Below are 20,566 nucleotides of genomic sequence, written 5' to 3'. Positions count from 1 at the left end.
CCACTAAGGGACAGGGGCAAACTTCTCACATATCAATGAGTGCAGTCCTATTCAAGTTAAGCTCAATGGTAAGGGTCCTCCTTTTTGTAGCCGAGTTCGAAGGGCATGCCTTAGTGCGACACTTTCTGAAAGTTTTTTTCTGATGGTCTCGCTAGGATTCGAACCCAGGCGCAGATGGTTTAAATTTGTTTTCTGCTTAGTTTTGCTCGATATCATCGTAGAATTATACAAAAACAGGTGTTGATGTTTTTGTACCCACCACCGAAGGATGGGGGTATATTAATTTTGTCATTCCGTTTGCAACACATCGAAATATCCATTTCCGACCCTATAAAGTATATATATATTCTTGATCAGCGTAAAAATCTAAGACGATCTAGACATGTCTGTCCGTCTGTCTGATGAAATCACGCTACAGTCTTTAAAAATAGAGATATTGACCTGAAATTTTGCACAGATTCTTTTTTTGTCCATAAGCAGGTTAAGTTCGAAGATGGGCTATATCGGACTATATCTTGATATAGACCGGCGACTTAGGGTCTTAGGCCCATAAAAGCCACAATTATTATCCGATTTTGCGGAAATTTGGGACAGTAAGTTGCGTTAGGCCCTTCGATATCCTTCATTAAATTGGCCCAGTTCGGTCCAGATTTGGATATAGCTGCCATATAAACCGATCCTCCGATTTAAGGTCTTGGGCCCATAAAAGCCACATTTATTATCCAATTTTGCTGAAATTTGGGACAGTGATTAGTGTTAGGCCCTTCGACATCATTCTTCAATTTGACCCAGATCGGTCCAGATTTAGATATAGCTGCCATATAGACCGATCCCTCGATTTAAGGTTTTGCGCCCATAAAAGGCGCATTTGTTGTCCAATGTCGACGAAATTTGGGACAGTGAGTTGTGTTAGGACCTTCGACATCCTTTTTCAATTTGGCTCAGACCGGTCCAGATTTGAATATAGCTGTAATTTAGTCCGATCTCTCGATTTAAGTTGTTTGGGCAATAAAAGGCGCATTTATTGTCCGATTTCGATTTGGGACAGTGAGTTAAGTTAAGCCCCTCGATATACTTCTGCAATATGGCAAAGATCGGTCCAGATTTGTATATAGCTGCGATATAGTCCGATCTCTCGATTTAAGGTTTTGAGCCCATTAAAGGCGTATTTATTGCCCGATTTTGCCCACATTTGGGACAGTGAGTTGTGTTAGGCCCTTCGATATCGTTCTTCAATTTGACCCAGATCGGTCCAGATTTGGATATAGCTGCCATATAGACCGATCCTCCTGTTTGGGGTCTTAGGTCCATAAAAGCTACATTTATTATCCGATTTTGCTAAAATTTGGGACAGTGAGTTGTGTTGGGTCCTTTGATATCCTTCTTCAATTTGACCCAGATCGGTCCAGATTTTGATATTGCTGCCATACAGACCGATCCTCCGATTAAGGGTCTTAGGCCCATAAAAGCCACATTTATTACCCGATTTTGCTAAAATTTGGTACAGTGAGTTAAGTTAGGCTCTTAAACAGCCTTCTTCAATTTGGCCTAGATCGGTCCAGATTTGGATATAGCTCCCATATAGACCGATTCTCAGATTTAGGGTCTTAGGCCCATAAAAGCCACATTTATTGTCCGATTTCGCCGAAATTTGGGAGAGTGTGTTGTGTTAGGCTCTTCAAAATTTTTCTGCAACTTGAAGAAAATCGGTCCAGATTTCGATATAGCTACCATGTAGACCGATATCTCGATTTAAAATCTTGGCCCCATAAAAGGCGCATTTAGAATCCGATTTCACTGAAATTTGACATAGTGACTTATATATTATATTATATCGACATCCGTGTCATATATAGTTCAGATCGGTTTATTTTTAGATATAGCTACTAAAAAGACCAATATTTTGTTATACACAATTGAACAATGACTTGTAGTTATTAGTATTTGGTCCAAATCGGAACATATTTCGATATAACTGCAATGTAACATAACGTATGCAATTTTCACCGGATTTTGATGAAAGGTGGTTTACATATATACCCGAGGTGGGGGGTATCCAAAGTTCGGCTCGGCCGAACTTAACGCCTTTTTACTTGTTATTATTTGTATATGCGCTTTGCTCAATTTAGATTGCAGGCTCATAGCAAGTCATTTAATGACATTTTATATAGCACTTAGCACACCATATGCTGTAGGGCATCTACAGACCGGCTTTAACCGATTTCATTGTATTTTCTTGCACTCCATTCATTTTAATCATTTGACGTATTAACACTTAACAAATTATATATTTGTTTTTAATCAATTTTTTTTATTATTTATTGCGATGTTGTTTATTCCAGCATATTTTAGCAAACCTCAAATATAATATTTAATTTATGCGTCATATTTGGAATCATTGTTTCATGCATATCAAAGCAATTAGCCTCACAAGTGAATAAAAACTCTAAACACTTCAACAAATTATTTCATACCAATTTTTCGACATCTTTTTTAGTCTCAAGCATTATGATTTTGTAATTCTCCTCATATATGTATAGAAAATTAGAAAAATATTAATAGAATAAAATCCGAAGGGCAAATGTTTGTACGACGCTAGACATTTGCAAACTGAAATGCTATTTAGTCGATGACTAGTTGAATTAAACTAATTTAACTTGTTAACCATTGTTTGTTTTTATTCCCGCTTATCTTATCGACATTTCTCTGATAGTGTAACACCATTGTCAGCTGCTCAAAATGAAATGGTTGATTAAATTGAATAAATAATGCATTTTGTTAATATATATTTTTACTAGAAGTCAAAATGCAGCTTTCTATTAGAAATGTTCTTGTATTTGTTACAAACGATAAAGTGTGGTGGTGCAAGGTTTTCGAAATGGAAATCCAATGTTGTTACCCTTGTTGCCATAGGTAAAATATGTTGTCTGACAATTGTTGTATTTTTGATTTAATATTAAGAATTCTAAGAGTTTTGCCTGAGGAATCATGTCTCTAACATCAAAACGATCTTCTGACCGTAACTAATTTATCTTCTAGATGAAACAACTGAACAACTTTTTTTTTCTAAAGCAAGCTAAAAGTTACAGCTGATAACTGACAGAAGAAAGAATGCAATTACAGAGTCACAAGCTGTGAAAAAATTTGTCAACGCCGACTATATGAAAAATCCGCAATTACTTTTTGGGCAACCCAATATATTCTTGTTCATTGTAAAAATGCAAGATGATCTAGCCATGTCCGTCCGTCTGTCTGTTGAAATCACGCTACACTCTTTAAAAATAGAGATATTGAGCTGCACAGATTCTTTTTTTGGCCATAAGCAGGTTGTGTTCGAAGATGGGCTATATTTGATATAGCCCCCATATAGACCGATCGACCGATTTAGGATCTTGGGCCCATAAAAGCTACATTTATTATCCGATTTTGCTGAAATTTGGGACAGTGAGTTGTGTTAGGCCCTTAGACATCCTTCGTCAATTTGGCCCAGATCGGTCCTGATTTGGATATAGGTGTCATATAGACCGGTCCTCCGATTTAGGCTCTTAGGCTCATAAAAGCCACATTTATTATCCGATTTTGCCAAAATTTGGGACAGTGAGTTGTCTTGGGTCCACCGATATCTTTCTTCAATTTGGAGCCGATCGGTTCAGATTTCGATATAGCTCCCATATAAACCGATCTCCCGATTAGACTTTTTGAGCCCCTGGAAGACGCAATTTTTGTCCGATTTGGCTAAAATTTTGCATGTGGTGTTCTGTTATGACTTCCAATAACAGTGCTTAGTAAGGTCCAAATCGTTCTATAACCCGATAGAGCTCCTTTATAAACCGATCTCCCGATTTGACTTGTTGAGCCCTTACAAGCCGCATTTTTTTCCGATTTGGCTGAAATTGAGCATGTAATGTTTTGTGATGACTTCCAACAACTCTGTCTAGTACGGTCCAAATCAATCTATAACCTGATATAGCTCCCATATAAACCGATCTCTCGATTAGACTTCTTGAGCCCTTAAAGCCACAACTTTTGCCCGATTTGGCTGAAATTAAGCATGCAGTGTTTTGTTATGACTTCCAACAACTGTGCTTAGTACGGTCCAAATCGGTCTATAATCAGATGTAGTTCCTATATAAACCGATCTCCCGATTTGACTTCTTGAGCCCTTACAAGCCGCAATTTTTGTCCTATATTAGTCTATATCATTTTATACAAATTGTGCTTAGTAAGGTCCAAATCGGTCTATAACCTGATATAGCTCCCATATAAATCGATCTCCCGATTTGACTTCTTGAGCCCTTACAAGCCGCCATTTTTGTTCGATTTGCCTGAAATTTTGCATGTAGTGTTCTGTTATGACTTCCAACAACTTTGCCTGGTAAGATCCAAATCAGTCTATAACCTGATATAGCTTCCATGTAAACCGGTCTTGTTTGGTTTTTAGAAGCTTTAATTTTTGTTGGTTTGACAAGTTTGGTATGTAAAATAATATTATACCTTTCAACTAAATTTATTTTGTATAAATTTTTTGCCAAATCCATGGTGTTGGGTTCCCAAGATTCGGTCCGGCCGAACTTAGCACACTTTTATTTGTTTTGCTTTAACATCTATTATCTAAAAAAAGTAATCGACGAAAAGTGAATAAAGTACCTGCCTTTAGACAGAATGTGTATGTTGATCTAACTCTAGTGTTGCAACTGACTGTTGAATTTCTGTAGCCAGTATTACCCTAACCCTCCATAGTTCGGACTATGGGGTATACGCATCCCTACATAATGGGTGGTGGCCCCTCGGTCGGCAGGAATGGGTTGCCTGGGTTGCCCAAAAAGTAATTGCTGATTTTTTAAAAGAAAGTAAATGCATTTTTAATAAAACTTAGAATGAACTTTAATCAAATATACTTTTACACTTTTTTTCTAAAGCAAGCTAAAAGTAACAGCTGATAACTGACAGAAGAAAGAATGCAATTACAGAGTCACAAGCTGTGAAAAAATTTGTCAACGCCGACTATATGAAAAATCCGCAATTACTTTTTGGGCAACCCAATATATTTTTTTTTTTCCATCGAATTGTCGGTCTTCCCCATTTGCATTAATCATCCAAGGGTGTCGTCGATCCACACGTTTGACATGTTCCGACTTCAGTTTCTTTTTCCATTCGCACAATATGACCTAGGCGATTCTAAGCTTAAGTGTGTCAAAAATTGGAAATTGTAGAAGGCAATTATGCATAACAAAGAAAAAATCACATAACTTTTGGAAATTGGTGACTCATGGTATTTTGCTAATCATAAAATTAATCCAATTTTTTATGATGCTACTTCACATTTTTATTTATCGCATAGTCGAAATAAAAATGATAAGAATGAATAATATAGCTGCGTTTTTGTGCTACGTTCGAAAGATAAGTACCTTTACTGATCATTAGAAGGGTGCCAAAACAATTCCAGAATATAACAAAAAAAAAGTCCATGTCGATGGTAAGCTTACTAAACTCAAACAAGATACAATATCCGTAAATATTTGGATACTTCAGTCTCTTTGCATGATTTTTTAGGAAACATAAACCCATAATGACAAACAAAAAGAAATTTTCCCCAATTCATGATATTCATAGATTTAATGACAGCCCCACTATCTTAAGCAGGGTACTCTCTTCTGATTTCGAAATAGTAATAATAGAACTTCAACAAAATATCATAATATGTTTTAAATATAAACAAAGAAGGGTGCTCAGAATCAAGTGTATGCCATGGCAGTAGTATAAGTGTGTAGAGAAAAAATCTGCCATTACACAAAGACATGCATTGCGAAAGAAGCAGCTGGCGGGTAATGTGGTATTTATATCATAGAGACATTTTCGCCAACATACGGCCCTTGAAGCCTTCACACCTAATATGGTTGAACAGTCTTCAAACCAAAGACAAAACGCGTCCCATAGCGGTTGGTGGGTTGATGATCTCTAGCTTTCCTTTTCCATTGCAGAAAAATCTCCGATCATTGAGCTCGGCTAGAAAGAGAAACAAATGATCTCTGCCCCAACAGGCAAAAAAAACTTGAGGATTATAAATTTATAACACAATCTTGCCTTCATATAACACTAGGATTATTTGTTTTTAAGAGTTATCTTTGTGCCTAAGCGTAAAGAAATCGTTTATTTGTTCACACATTTTTCGCTTCAACTTTTTTTATATGGGGTTTAACACTTGTTCATGTGAAATAACGAACAGAGCACCAACACTTAGGTGATGGTAAAGCTTTTTACTTTGCTCCATTAGCCGAACGTAGAATAGCGTTTCAAACGCCTCGGTCTTCTTCACTCAATCTAAAACCTCGGATACCAAATTTCAAGGTGTCTCCCACCACTTGATCTTTCCATCAGGCTTTTGGTCGTCCCGGTTTGAGTGTAACATCGTGTTTGCCTTCAAAAGACTCGTTTGCTGGAGCTTCTTCATCCATTCTGACAACATCACCTAGCCAACGCAGCCGTTGTATTTTGATGCGTGTAACTATGCTATCGTCGTCATACAGCTCGTGGTTCATACAACGACTATATTCTCCATTAACCCAAACTGGTCCATATATTTTACGAAGAATCTTTCTTTCACATATTCCAAACACTGCCTCATCTGTTTTCAAAAGTACCCATGCCATATAACAACACGGGTAATATTGGTGTCTTGTATAGTGTGATCCAAATCCAAAGTAGCATCTGTTTGCCTGTATTATTCCTCGCTATATTTCAAAACTGGTGTCATTCGTTTCGGTTACGGCGGTGCCGAGTAGATAAAGTTACTGACTATCTCAAAGTTGTGGTTCCCAACTTTCTTTATCTGCTCGGTTGTGCATGGCTTTTTGGGAGTTGAAACCATCCATTTCGTCTTATCTCCATTTACTGCCAGTCCCATTTTGACTGACTCTATTTCGATTCTTTCAAAGACTGCAGTTGCTACTGCCGTTGACGGACCTATAATATCGATGTCGTTGGCATAGGCGAGTGGCATGTGTTCTCTTGTGAGTAGTGTGTCACATCTATTCACATCTGCATCTCATATAAACTTCTCCAGCAGGATATTTAAGGGATCACACGAAAGGCTGTCTGCTTGTCTAAAAACTCGTTTGGTATTAAATGGTTCGGAGAATTCTTTCCTATTCTTACTGAGGAACTTGCATCAGCAAGTGTCGTCCTGCAGAGTCTTATGAATTACGCAGGGATACCAAAAGCAAGCCATGGCTTTAAATACCTTTGAACGTAAGGGGTATAGAAGGCGGCTTTGTAGTCAACAAAGAGATGGTAGGTGTTGATTTGTCCTTCTCGGGTCTTTTCCAGTATTTGGCGCAGTATGAGTATCTGGTCCAGGGTGGATTTACCGAATTGATAGGGCCCAATAATCTCATTGACTTTAGGTTTTAATCTTTCACACAGTACGTTCGAGAGTACCTTGTATGCGATGGGGGAGGAGACTTATTCCTCTGTAGTTGGCACATTCCGTCTTGTCTCCTTTCTTGTGTACGGGACATAGTATGCTGAGGTTCCAATCATCGGTTATGCGTTCTTCTAGCCAGATTGTGCAGATAAGCTAATGCATACGGCTTATCAGCGTGTCGCCTCTGGTCTTAAATAGTTTAGCGGGTAACCCGTCGGCTCCTACTGCTTTGTTGTTCTTTAGTCGGGTCACTGCTACTTGCACCTCATTCTGACTAGGAGGTAAACATTCTATAGCATCATCATTGATTGATTCTGGGGTATCCTCTTCGTCGTCAACGTCGGACACTAGCAGTTGTGAAAAATGTTCTATCCATATCATCAGCATGCTATCTGTGTCAGTTACCGGATTTTCTTCTTCGTCTCTGCAGGAGGATGTGCCTGCACCAAAGCCATCGGTTTGATGTTTAATTCTTTGGTAAAATTTCCGGACTTCTTTCTGACTCCTGTACAACTTAGCTTGTTCACACTCACGTCTTTCCATTTCCTTTTTCTTTCTGCGGAATAGAAGTTTCTCCTCTCTCGTTTTCTCCCGATACCTCTCCGTCATCTGGCGCGTTGCTGCTGATTGCAGGGTTGCTCTATATGCCGCATTCTTGGCTTCAGTAGAATCTCGACACTCTAGGTCGTACCATGGGTATCTTTGGGAAAGCTTCCGGTACCCAAGTACGGTCGTGGGCAATAGTTTGCCACTGCGCCATTGTATCATCGGAACCAGGAGTGCTTTCATCAAGCAATTTGGTCAGTCGAGTGGAGTATGTTGTGTTTGCAGCTTTTAAATGTCCAGCTTCCGTGCAGTGTCAGATCGTACTTTCCTCGCCATGTTCAAACCGGTGAGAACCTTTGCTACAACTAGGTAAGGATCCGAATCTATATTCGCTCCACGGATCGATCGTACATTGAACACGCTGGATGAATGCCTTCCATCTATCACAACGTGATCAATTTGGTTCATCGTGTTTTGATCGGGTGACAGCCATGTGGCTTTGTGAATATTTTTATATTGAAATCTTGTGCTACTAACTGCCATGTTTTTTGTTTTTGTTTTGTTTTGTTTTTTTCCGACTGTTGAACCAAAAATGTCTCCCTTCCCTATCTTCGCATTCTCGCAAATCTCCCAGAAGGATTTTTATATCATGGGGCAGCAGTCATTTTCTCTCTTTGGGCGCTCGTAGAAAATATCCTTGGTCTGCTCGTCCTTATCTTCTTTTGTCTGCTCGTCCTTGTTTCAGTCTCCGACTAACCACAAATCCACAGCCAAATTCATGCCTTGTGTTATGGCATCTATAATAAAGTTCATTGTTGTTGTTGTAGCAGTTTATTGTGTCTATCTTTAGTCTGCTTGATTCTGTAAAGTGTCAAGACCCAGGAACTCTGCGACTACGATGGGGTGCGTCCACGGGGATCTGGGTCTGAGTCGAGTGGGTCTGGCCGGGCAGTTAAACAGGTGACGTGTATCGTGCGGTCCCTGGTTACAATCGGGACATACATCTTGCACGTCGGCATCAAACCTAGCTCTGTAGGAATTGAGACGGCTGCATCTGCCGGAACGTAATTGAGCCAGCCAGTATAGTTCGTCACCGTTTGGTGTTGTAGTGACGCCATTCCCAGTCCATCGCACTTACTGTAAGGCGGTAATATCTGTCTTGTACTTCTCTAATATTGGGTTGCCCAAAAAGTAATTGCGGATTTTTCATATAGTCGGCGTTGACAAAATTTTTCAACGGCTTGTGACTCTGTAATTGCATTCTTTCTTCTGTCAGTTATCAGCTGTTACTTTTAGTTTGCTTTAGAAAAAAAGTGCGCGAAATTTTGTTTACATTTGTTTGTTTGGCGTCAATTTTAATATGGAGCCCACAAAGGAGCATTTTCGTCATATTTTACTTTATTATTTCCGTAAAGGAAAAAACGCAGAGCAGGTTGCTAAAAAGTTACGAGATGTGTATGGTGATAAAGCCTTAAAAGAAGACAGTGTCAAAATTGGTTTCGCAAATTCCGTTCTGGAGATTTTTCACTTAAAGATGAGCCACATTCAGGTCGGCCACATGAAGTTGATGATGACCAAATCAAAGCATTAATCGAATTGGATCGTCATGTAACTGAGCGTGAGATAGGAGAGAAGTTAAATATACCAAAATCAACCGTTCATTATCACATAAAAAGCTTGATATTTGGGTACCACATGTATTGAAAGAAATTCATTTAACAAACCGAATCAACGCTTGTGATATGCACCTTAAACGCAATGAATTCGATCCGTTTTTAAAACCAATCATAACTGGAGATGAAAAATGGATTGTTTACAACAACGTTAGTCGAAAACGATCATGGTCCAAGCATGGTGAACCAGCTCAAACCACTTCAAAGGCTGATATCCACCAAAAGAAGGTTATGCTGTCTGTTTGGTGGGATTGGAAGGGTGTGGTACATTTTGAGCTGCTTCCAAGGAACCTAACGATTAATTCGGATGTTTACTGTCAACAATTGGACAAATTGAATACAGCCATCAAGGAGAAGCGACCAGAATTGGTCAATCGTAAAGGTGTCATCTTCCACCAGGACAACACTAGACCGCACACATCTTTGGTCACTCGCCAAAAACTGAGTGAGCTTGGCTGGGAACTTTTGATGCATCCACCATAAAGCCCCGACCTTGCACCATCAGACTACCATTTATTTCGATCTTTGCAGAACTCCTTAAATGGTAAAACTTTCGGCAATGATGAGGCTATAAAATCGCACTTGGTTCAGTTTTTTGCAGATAAAGGCCAGAAGTTCTATGAGCGTGAAATACTAAATTTGCCAGGAAGATGGCAAAAGGTTATCGAACAAAATGGCAATTATATATTTGATTAAATTTCATTCTAAGTTTTATTAAAAATGCATTTACTTTCTTTTAAAAAATCCGCAATTACTTTTTGGGCAACCCATACATCCGCCAGCACGTATACTGCACCTTCTCTATAAAGGGTGCGGTTCTTTTTCGTTTGCGTGGGTTGTCAACGTTGGGGGCTCCGTTTTTACTCACTCTATTGCACATTATTATGTACGTACTGTTGAAATCATAAAAGACCCATCTGTCACCCGATTTTGCTAAAATTTTGAACAGTGAATTTTGGCGAGTTTGGCACAGGTCGGAACATATTTCCAAGCAAACTGGTGGCCAAAACATTTTCAACCAAATTTTCTAAAAAATTGGACAAAATTTAAGGAATCGTAATATAATTACATATAAAAGTTGATTTTTTATGAACTCGGAAAGTTTACATTTTTAAAGTTTCGTTACAAAAATGCTGGTATGTCCAATGATAAAAATCATTAGAACAACACACAAATGGCTGCCAGGTACGTGAAAACAGAGCAAGTATTATTAAAGCACATACATTGTTTGGTAACATTTATGCAATATGCATCACAAAGAAGGTATTTAAATATACAAAAATAACAACAGGAACAATTTTTTCTTTTTTATATATAACATAACGATCATAATATAAAACCATAATGGGTTGTGCGTAAATGGTAGGCTTTTAGTATCATAACATTGAAATTAATCCAAATATACTCTGAGAGAGTTTGAATAATCAACTGAGATCTGCTTATAGTTCGTAAAAATTTGAGTTTGAATCATGTTCCAATACTAAATACAAAACAATGCCTTTTAAACGTTTGACGTTAAATTAATTTATAAATAAAGAAACACTTGTTAAAACCCCAAATAGCATGTTCTATATAAAGAATTAAAGTTATTGTCAGGATAAAACAACTTTATATTTGTCACAAATCCTTGCAAGAGTTTATCGCAAAAACATGTACTTTTATCGTAAACAAAGTGAAACGTTTTTCAGAAAAGAAGTTCACTTGGCGAAAATTTCGTTTATGTCAAACGTATTATTGTTTTGCTCGTAGGTAAGGTTACGAATATTGTACGATTTTCAGTTTACTACAAGTATTTAAAGAAAATAACAAACTCTACTAAATTTATTATTTTTTATTTTCAGGTGACTTCATGGATAACAAATGATGGTAGCGAATGCCTACAACGTTTCATTAATCTGGAATTGGATTTGGATACTCCAATGAAAGAAAGGGAACACGAATTTGAAAAATATTATTTCATATCCATGGTAAGTATGCTACCCAGCCTGCACCAGCACAGGAATGTTGCGTTAAGTTGTTCTTTTTATATCATCCACCATAGGATGGGGGTATACTTATTTCATCATTCCGCTTGGAACACCTCGAAATATTCGTCTAAGACCCCATTTAGTATATATATTCTTGATCGCCATGACATTTTAAGTCGATCTATCCATATCCGTCTGTCGAAAGCACATTAACTTTCGAAGGAGCAAAGCTAGGCGCTTAAAATATTGCACAAATATTAGTGTTGGTCGGTTGGGATGTAAATGGGCCAAATCAGTCCATAATCTATACAGCTGGCGTATAACCCGATATCCCGATACCCGATTTGACTTCTAGAGTGCGCAATTTTTATTAGATTCGCCTGATATTTGGTACGTTGCCTGCCAAGTATGATTCAAATCGGTTCATAAACTGATATGGCTGCCATATAAACCGATATCCAGATAAGACTTCTTGAGCTTCAAGAGGACGCAATTCTTATCAGATTTGGCTGAAATTTTCCACTTTGGGGTTTGTTTTGCCTTTTAATAACTGTGCCAAGCATGATCCAAATTGGTTCATAACCTGATATAGCTGCCATATAAAACGATTTCCCAATTTGACTTCCTGAGCCTCTGGAGGCGCAATTATTAAATGTTCGATTATATATTTCAAAGTTTACTCATAAAACTATTGTAATTGACATCTATAAATCAATGGCATATATGGGTTGCCCAAAAAGTAATTGCGGATTTTTCATATAGTCGGCGTTGACAAATTTTTTTACAGCTTGTGACTCTCTAATTGCATTCTTTCTTCTGTCAGTTATCAGCTGTTACTTTTAGCTTGCTTTAGAAAAAAAGTATATTTGATTAAAGTTCATTCTAAGTTTTATTAAAAATGCATTTACTTTCTTTTAAAAAAATCGCAATTACTTTTTGGGCAACCCAATAATTATCATAGTATTTCATTATGACTCCACTGCTATATCTATAGTTATATCCAAACTAGCTGGACAGGGCCCGCTCCGCTGTGCCTTCTTTCATTCTCTTATTTTATCTGAGCTCTATACGGGGACGGTCAGGAAAAAGACCTGTTTGAGGGTGCTAGAACGGCCTTTCAGATATTTCGCCCTAATGTGGATATCATATTGGTGGTCCACTCCCAAATTTCGTTCATTAGAGGTTTATATTGCTTTGGTCGGTAAATATATCCGGTCTGGGGGTGAGCTGGACCCCCATGTTTCAGATTCGTTCTCTAGTCCCAAATACCTTTCCTTTGAGTCTAATATTGCCTTTTTCATTTGGCGGGCTTTGAGGGTGGGCGGCCGGCCTAGACATTCCACCATAAATACGTATACCAAATTTCTGTTTTTGAGTTATTATAAACAAACTAAATTTTGGGTAAATCGCTCCATCCATCTCCGAAATCTGGCGTTTTTGTAAAAAGGGTAAGGGGAGGGTACCTACTTCATTCTCTTGGTTTTGGTGGTGGGTTGGAGTAGCTAAACCCTTTGCCCTAAAAGTGGATATCAGATTCATACCCTTCTCCAAAAAAACACATTTAAGCTACATATTGCTATAGACGGTATATATGTGCGGTTTAGGGAAGTTTATGAGATGAGGCGTCCCTGAAACACTTTGCCATAAAACAGATATCAGATTTGAGTCTCTTATTGCCATAAATCACAAATATGTCCATTTTGGGGGGTATGTAGGTTGGGGCGGCCACCCACGCACTTAGCCCTGAAAAAATATCAGCATCGTGCTCTACTTTCAAATTTCTTTCATTTGAGCCCCAATTGCCATTGGTTTAGGGGAGTTTATTGGGTGAGACGACGACCCCCAAAACACTTGGCCTCAAAATTGGATATCGTTTTCTACTTTCAAATACCCATTATTTATTGTCATAGTGGGCAAACATGGCTGGTTTGAAGGGAGTTTAGGGAGTGGACCTTGAAATAATATCAGCATCGTGCTAGAACACGGTTTTGTTTGAGCCCCATAATGTCGACCATTTCAGGACCAGAAATGTGGAACTGAAAGTGGGTATGAATTTCGTGCTTAACTCCCAAATGTCTTTCAATAGAGTCCCATATTGCCATGATCGATAAATATATATGTCTGATTTAGCGGTTTTTTCGGAGGTGGTCCCCCAAACACTTAGCCCTACTCTAATATACCATACCAGTTATAAAAGCGCCATGTTGCCATTGGTTTAAGGGAGTTTATGGGATGAGACGTCCCCCCAACACTTGGCCCCAAAGTAGGTTATCAAATTTGTTTTCTTATCTCAAATACCTTTCATTTGAGCCACATATTGCCATGGTCGGTAAATATGGCTCTTTGTGGGGTGTTTTGGGGAAGGGGCTGCGAATATGTTTATTTAAGCTCCATATTGCAATGGTCAGTAAATAATTGGTGTTTGTTTTGGGGAAGGAGTAGACCCCCAGAAAATTGGTCCCGAAAAAGGTATTGAGTAATACCTTTCATTTGAGCCCCACACTGACCAGGTCGGCGAATATGTCCGATTTAGGTGTGTTTTGGGGAGTGGGGTGGTCCCCCAAAACACTTAGCCCTGAAAGTAAATCAGCATCGTTCTCTACTCTCAAATATCATTTATTTGTCCCCATATTGCCATGGTCAGTAAATAAGTCCTGTTTGAACGGTATTTTTTGGAAGGGGAGGACCCCCAGAAACTTGGACCCACATTTGGATATCAGATTCGTATTCTTCTTGCAAATACCTTTCATTTGAGTCCCATATTGCCATGATCGTAAAATATGTCCAATTTAGGGGTGCTTTGGGGGTTGAGGTGGTCCCCCAAACACTTAGTTCGATAATTGGATATCAGATAAGTTTTCTTATCTAAAATACCTTTCATTTGAATTCCATATTGTCGTGATTGGTCTTTATATATATTTGGTAGGTTTTGGGGGTGGGGCGGCATCCGAAATTTAGATACAAAATTTTTGTTTTTAGGTTACCATCCATCACCGAGATCTGGCGTTTTTGAAAATTATGGTAAGGGGGAGGGTCCGCTCTCCCTTCAGATAACAAAAAATGTAGTACCCTATTTTCACCACGGAATCATTATGCACCATCTGTGAAAATTTCAAGAAAATCGGTTCAGCCGTTTTTGAGGCTATTCCTTTCAGTTATAGCTTCATCTTCTCATGACTCGTTGCTCCCGATAGGATTTTCTTCCACCTAACGACCGTTTTGCTGTTCCACAGTGCTTAATACGCATTCGACTCCCAAGCTCTTAACTCGAACTGCGTCGACCCGAAAGGATTAGGGTTATCAAGTTTATTGTCAGTAGTCCTCTGGCCTTCACTGCAAAATGGTCTGCTCTTTCATTCGTCCTTGCTCCCCTGATTCGGCAACCAAACTATGCGGATCGTGCCATCCTCAGAGAAGTTGTTAATATCCTTTTTTGTACTTCACGACGGTTCGTGACCTTACCGTTATTATTGCGCTCATGGCCAGTTTACTCTCTGTAAAGATGTTCACACTCGACGCCCTCGCGTTAACATCATACCACCTAACGTATTCCGTTACCACCAGGATCTCCGCCTGCCAGACCGTATTGTGGTCAGGCAGTCGAAAACAGATCTCAGTCCCTGGGTTCTCAATGTAGGACCACTCTGACCTCTAGCTTTGATCCATCTGTGTAGCATGATCTTTCAAATGGCACAAATCTGCCACTGTCAGAACCAAGTGTCTGGGGTTGCTCCATCTGCTAAAAACCCTCAAAGAGGACATGAAAATAAAACATTTGTCAACGCCAACGCCGACGAGCTTTGATCCATCTGTGTAGCATGATCTTTCAAATGGCACAAGTCTGCCACTGTCAGAACCAAGTGTCTGGGGTTGCTCCATCTGCTAAAAACCCTCAAAGAGGACATGAAAATAAAGGGCTAAAATAAAAAGTGTTTGGGACTGAAGCACAATTTCGGTATCACCTTTTGAGACCAAATATATGGGGGCACTCCATCTGCGAGGCGGCAACCCTTAAACAGGATATATTTGCCACCCCTGAAAATATGGGTCTCAAATGAAGGATAAGTGAGAGTAGAACACAGAAGTCTGAAACCAAGACACGTAGACACATTGGGAACGAATCTGAGATTCAAATCGAAGTAATTATTCAAAGAAAAATTTCGTTATTCATGATGCCTAATTTTTTGTATCTTTCACAGAAAAACTTGGCCAAAGGTCGTGACCTACATGTTGCTGCTGCCAATATGGACTCACTACAGGATAGTGCCATACATCTACGACAAGCTCTTGACAATTTTGCTGAAAAGCTTGAAAATGCACGAGAAAGAATTGAGGGATCAATGCGTTTGCATCAGCTCCTCACTCATAGTGTTAATGATGATAGCAATCAGCAAGAAATCGAAAGATTAGCAGAAAAGTACGGAGTTAAAGGCCTCTTGGAAAAACATCGCGACAAAGATAATATAATTGAAGGAGGTAATCGACGTAAACCTGATAGCTTAAATTTAAGTTACAACAACAACAACACCAGCAATGCCCATAAAGCGACAAATGTTATGTCTCAAATGACTAGCAGTACTCCGGATGTACCGAAGATGCGTTCATTGTGCCATAGATCGAGTAGTTATGGTACCGGTTCCTATGACGGTCCCAATACCTGCCAATGCTGGCGCGACAGCAGAAATCTTGACTACATGGAAGATGAGATGTTGGATAATGACGAAGAAGAGGGTCGCTCGAAAATCGCCGATTCAGGTGTTGGCGAATGCCATCGTTGCGAGGGGAATCCGAAATTGACCAGAATGTGTTCATGCCAAAGTCTAAACGAGGAAACGGATAATTTATTTAAGAAAAAGTAAGTATCCCCATTTTGCCTGATGATTTTGGTATGTATAAAAATTAGTTAAAAATCGCATAGCAAAAACATAAGCTACATAAAATTCTCCGAAGAAATCATGGAACAAAAATTCAAACCCTAATCCGCGCCTCTCGACTTGGAAAAAGCTTTTATTCCTAGCATTTATTTTTTGTCAAACGTGGGCATTTGCATTTTCAAGTCGAGAGGCGCGAATTAGGATTTTATTTTAGATACATGGTTTCTTGGGAGAAGTTTTCTAGGATTTCATGTAGTTTACCAGCCCAAATGCCCATATACGAGGTGTGCTTCCTTCAAACTTTTGCTAATTGAAAACATTTTTCTCCAACTGCAGCGATGAACTCGACGATGAATGCTTCGAGCAACCATCCAAATGTTATATGAATATCCATTCTCCTCTGGAGGCCAACAAACACTTGCAATGTTTTGCTTCCACGTTTGAATTGCCAAAATTAGAAGAATTGAGCTGTCTGGATCCAAAAATACAAAAGTAAGTAATGCTTATGGCCTTTAGATATTGGAATGTTACTAGGAAACCTATAGGAACATTTGAAAGGAAAGACGCCAGAATATAGAATTTATTCAACAATTGCATTATTCGAAAGTATCCCTAAAAAAAAATATTTGAGATATCTGCTCTTCCTAAAATCATATATGAATCATTAAGGAAAAAGACACATATTAGAGATGGGCGATGGGTAAATACCCAAAAGATATTTACCTGGTAAATTGTGTAAATACCCGGGTATTTTAATGATTTCGTATTCTTTGTATTGGGTTGCCCAAAAAGTAATTGCGGATTTTTCATATAGTCGGCGTTGACAAATTTTTTCACAGCTTGTGACTCTGTAATCTCATTCTTTCTTCTGTCAGTTATCAGCTGTTACATTTAGCTTGCTTTAGAAAAAAAGTGTAAAAAAAGTATATTTGATTAAAGTTCATTCTAAGTTTTATTAAAAATGCATTAACTTTCTTTTAAAAAATCCGCAATTACTTTTTGGGCAACCCAATATATAAACCTAACCTTCTGATCTCATAAAATCGGATTTTAGTTATATATAGCCGCTATATAGACCGATCTTCAGACTTAAAAACTTGAGTCAATAAGTTGGTAATTTTTCATCCGATTTCGATTTGGCACAGTGGCACCCCTATTCATTTCTGTGAAGTGCGGTTTAGATCGGACTATATTTGGGTATAGGTGCCCTATAGACCGACCGCCCGATCTCCCGATATAGGGTATTGAGGCCATAAAAGATCCATTTATTACCCGAATTCAATGAAATTTGGCACAGTGTGTTAGACCCCTTCCCTTCCTGTCAAATGTGGTACAGATCAGACCATATTTGAATATAGCTGTCATATGATCGATGGCTCTTCATTCAGAGCAATAAGATACACTGAAATCCCTTATCTTATTGCTCCGAATGAAGAGCTCCAACTCCATCTTGCTTGGGTTGGTCCTTAACGCATTTCTCGTAGCCTGCAGTTGTCAAGGGAGACGAAATACCTGGGCCTAGGAAAGGAATACGGAGGAAAAGTGCCGTCTTCTACTTCTGCAGAAGGGTGTTCGGTAGGAAGTAGAGAGTTAAACCTGATATACTGGATGTTCACTGCCATTGTGACAGTGCAGACATATGGAGCGCTGGTATGGTAGAACGCTGTGGGGACGACTACATGGACCAAGGTATTTCGAAGGGTACAGAGACTGACCAGCATCGGCATCACGGGAGCGCAGGCGGTTCTGGAAGCGATGCTAAATTTACAACCTGTTGACGTATTAATTCGGGTCTGTGCCGTTAAGGCCGATGGAACTTGGCATGCTGAGAGAAGATGGATACTGCCACTGCCCCTTTTTGAAGGCCATGGATTCAAGTGGTGGGCTAAGGTAGGTCTCACACTATCTGCCGCCGAGACCAATTCGGGAGTTGTTTCGGATTCACTTTCCCGAAGGGCAGCAGTGGGAGGCGGAGTCAGTTAGAGAGCCGGACGAGTGCACGTTCTTTCAGACAGAGGTCAATGCCACTACGTTGGTCGCAAACGAGATCCGGAAGATGGACCTGCCGCCTTCGAAACTCAGGATATATGTAGACAGTATTGCGGCCCTCAAGACCTTGAATTCAAGAACGATGAGGTCAAAGTGCATGGCGAAGTGTTTGGTGTCCTGAACGAACTCCTGGCTCATGACGTTGTGTTGGCCTTAATTCCCGGACACATGGGTGTTCTTGCAAATAGGAAAGCGGATGAGTGTATCAGTTGGGGATTCTCCGCGGCAGGCAGACCTGTGGTCGGTCTTGCACACTTGCCTTTTGTTCAACTACTGAGCATGGCAAAGGAAATGCCCAGTGGGGAGGCGTTTGCAGCTGGGAGTCTGAGGTTAGATGTCCGAGGTTGGATGTCGGGACTTGCTGACCCTTCATAAGGGATTACGGAGTACGATTACAGGAGCCATAACCGGACATTGTGCGATAGGCCATATGCCCGCGCGAATGGGAGTTCCGCACAACGACTACTGTGGACGATGTCTGCCAGTATTGCGGCCCTCAAGACCTTGAATTCAATAATGATGAGGTCAAAGTGCATGGCGTTGTGTTTGGGGTCCTGAACGAACTTCTGGCTCATAACGTTGTGTTGGCCTGAGTTCCCGGATACATGGGTGTTCTGGGAAATAGGAAAACGGATGAGTATATCAGTAGCGGATTCTCCGCGGCAGGCAGACCTGTGGTCGGTCTTGCACACATGACTTTTGTTAAACTACTGAGTATGGTAAAGTAGATGGCCAGTGGGGAGGCGGTTGCAGGCTGGGCATCTGAGGTTAGATGTCTGAGGTTGGATGTTAGATGTCGGGAGTACGATTGCAGGATTCATAATCGGACATTGTGCGATAGACCCTATGACTGCACGTATGGGAGTTCTACAGTGGTATAGGTTTTGAATCCTAGGCAGGCGATTCATCACTGCTATCGTCGAACTTGCAGATGTGTCTATGGGGAGCCTCCTCAGATACGTGTATAAGACGGGTTCACTTCAACGATAATGCAATGAGATCTTCGACACGCTGTCATGCATGCGCACACGCGAAGTACCAATGCTCAACCTGTCTTTGAACACTCATATAGTTCTCGATGTCTGGAAACTGGGCAGAGTGATCCTGCTACTGAAGCCTGGAAAGGACCCGAGTTTAGGGGAGTCGTACAGACCGATCTCACTTCTCTCACCAGTAGCAAAGACGCTTGATGAATTACTCTTCCCGAGCCTCGTAGAAGAATTTCCATTCGCCGAGCATGAACATGGATATCGAAAACTGCATAGCACAACAACAGCTTTGCATGCCATCACCCCACACATTTGCTGTGGCTTCAATCAGCCTAGGCCATGTGATAGGACGGTCCTCGTGGCACTGGACCTATAAAAGGCATTCGACACGGTCAGCCATGCCAAATTATTTGAGGACATCGCCAACACGTCCCTCCAGCCAGACCTGAAACGCTGGGACGCGAATTATTGTATGGTCGCCAGTTATTTGTGGAATTTAGGGATAAGAAGTCGAAGCACCGTAGAGTGAAACAGGAAGTTCCTCAAGGTAGGGTGATATCTCCGGCACTGTTTAACCTCTACCTATCCTCCATTCCACCCCCTCCAAACAGCATAGAGATCGTATCATATGCGGACGATTGTACGATCATGGCATCAGGCCCCCCACCCATTGTTGACATCTGCCATAGGTTGAACGTCTTCCTCAACGAACCTGCCAGACACGGTAGCAGATGCGGTAAATGGCTACCGAGTAAATGTAGTCCTCGGAGAATGACCGCCTCCTATTGCATCTGAAGAAATTGACCTCCCCCGGCAAACCAGAGTAGTTCAGGCTCAATTACGTTCCGGCAGATTCAGCCGCCTCAACTCTTACAGAGCAAGAATTGATGCCCACGTGCAAAATGTATGTCCCGATTTTTACCAGCGACCGCACGATACACGTCACCTGTTTAACTGCCCGGCCAGACCCACTCGACTCAGACCCAGATCCCTGTGGACGCACCCCATCTTAGTTCCAGAGTTCCTGGGTCTTGACACTCAACAG

General features: G+C 40.2%; 3 protein-coding genes across 6 annotated transcripts in view; 2 read left to right on the top strand and 1 right to left on the bottom strand.

Annotated features, from left to right (window-relative positions):
- Positions 1-11,609, top strand: part of LOC106086607 (DNA ligase 1) — a 44,320-nt gene extending 32,711 nt beyond the window's left edge. Inside the window, exon 4 of the mRNA XM_059360466.1 lies at positions 11,484-11,609. The gene's annotated coding sequence lies outside the window, so the exon portion shown is untranslated. The remainder of the gene's footprint in view (positions 1-11,483) is intronic.
- LOC106086609 (huntingtin-interacting protein 1) overlaps positions 1-20,566 on the bottom strand; it is a 53,589-nt gene that overhangs the window by 7,305 nt on the left and 25,718 nt on the right. Inside the window, exon 1 of one of the 2 annotated variants that reach the window (XM_013251350.2) lies at positions 2,475-2,705. The exons of the other annotated variant lie outside the window; for it this stretch is intronic. Coding sequence (XP_013106804.1) covers positions 2,475-2,507 — 33 coding nt within the window. The 5' untranslated portion in view covers positions 2,508-2,705. Of the gene's footprint in view, positions 1-2,474; positions 2,706-20,566 lie in introns of those variants that run through there. 2 annotated transcript variants of the gene reach the window in all.
- Positions 1-20,566, top strand: part of LOC106086606 (uncharacterized) — a 302,723-nt gene that overhangs the window by 260,300 nt on the left and 21,857 nt on the right. For all 3 annotated transcript variants that reach the window (XM_059360455.1, XM_059360451.1, XM_059360458.1), the window contains 3 exons: positions 11,484-11,609; positions 15,809-16,464; positions 16,820-16,975. In XM_059360455.1, the coding sequence (XP_059216438.1) occupies positions 11,484-11,609; positions 15,809-16,464; positions 16,820-16,975 (938 nt within the window). The remainder of the gene's footprint in view (positions 1-11,483; positions 11,610-15,808; positions 16,465-16,819; positions 16,976-20,566) is intronic.

This window comes from Stomoxys calcitrans, chromosome 1 (genome assembly GCF_963082655.1).
Source record: "Stomoxys calcitrans chromosome 1, idStoCalc2.1, whole genome shotgun sequence".
In the NCBI taxonomy this organism is placed as follows: Eukaryota; Metazoa; Arthropoda; class Insecta; order Diptera; family Muscidae; genus Stomoxys; species Stomoxys calcitrans.
This window is presented reverse-complemented; position numbering and strand designations above follow the sequence as displayed.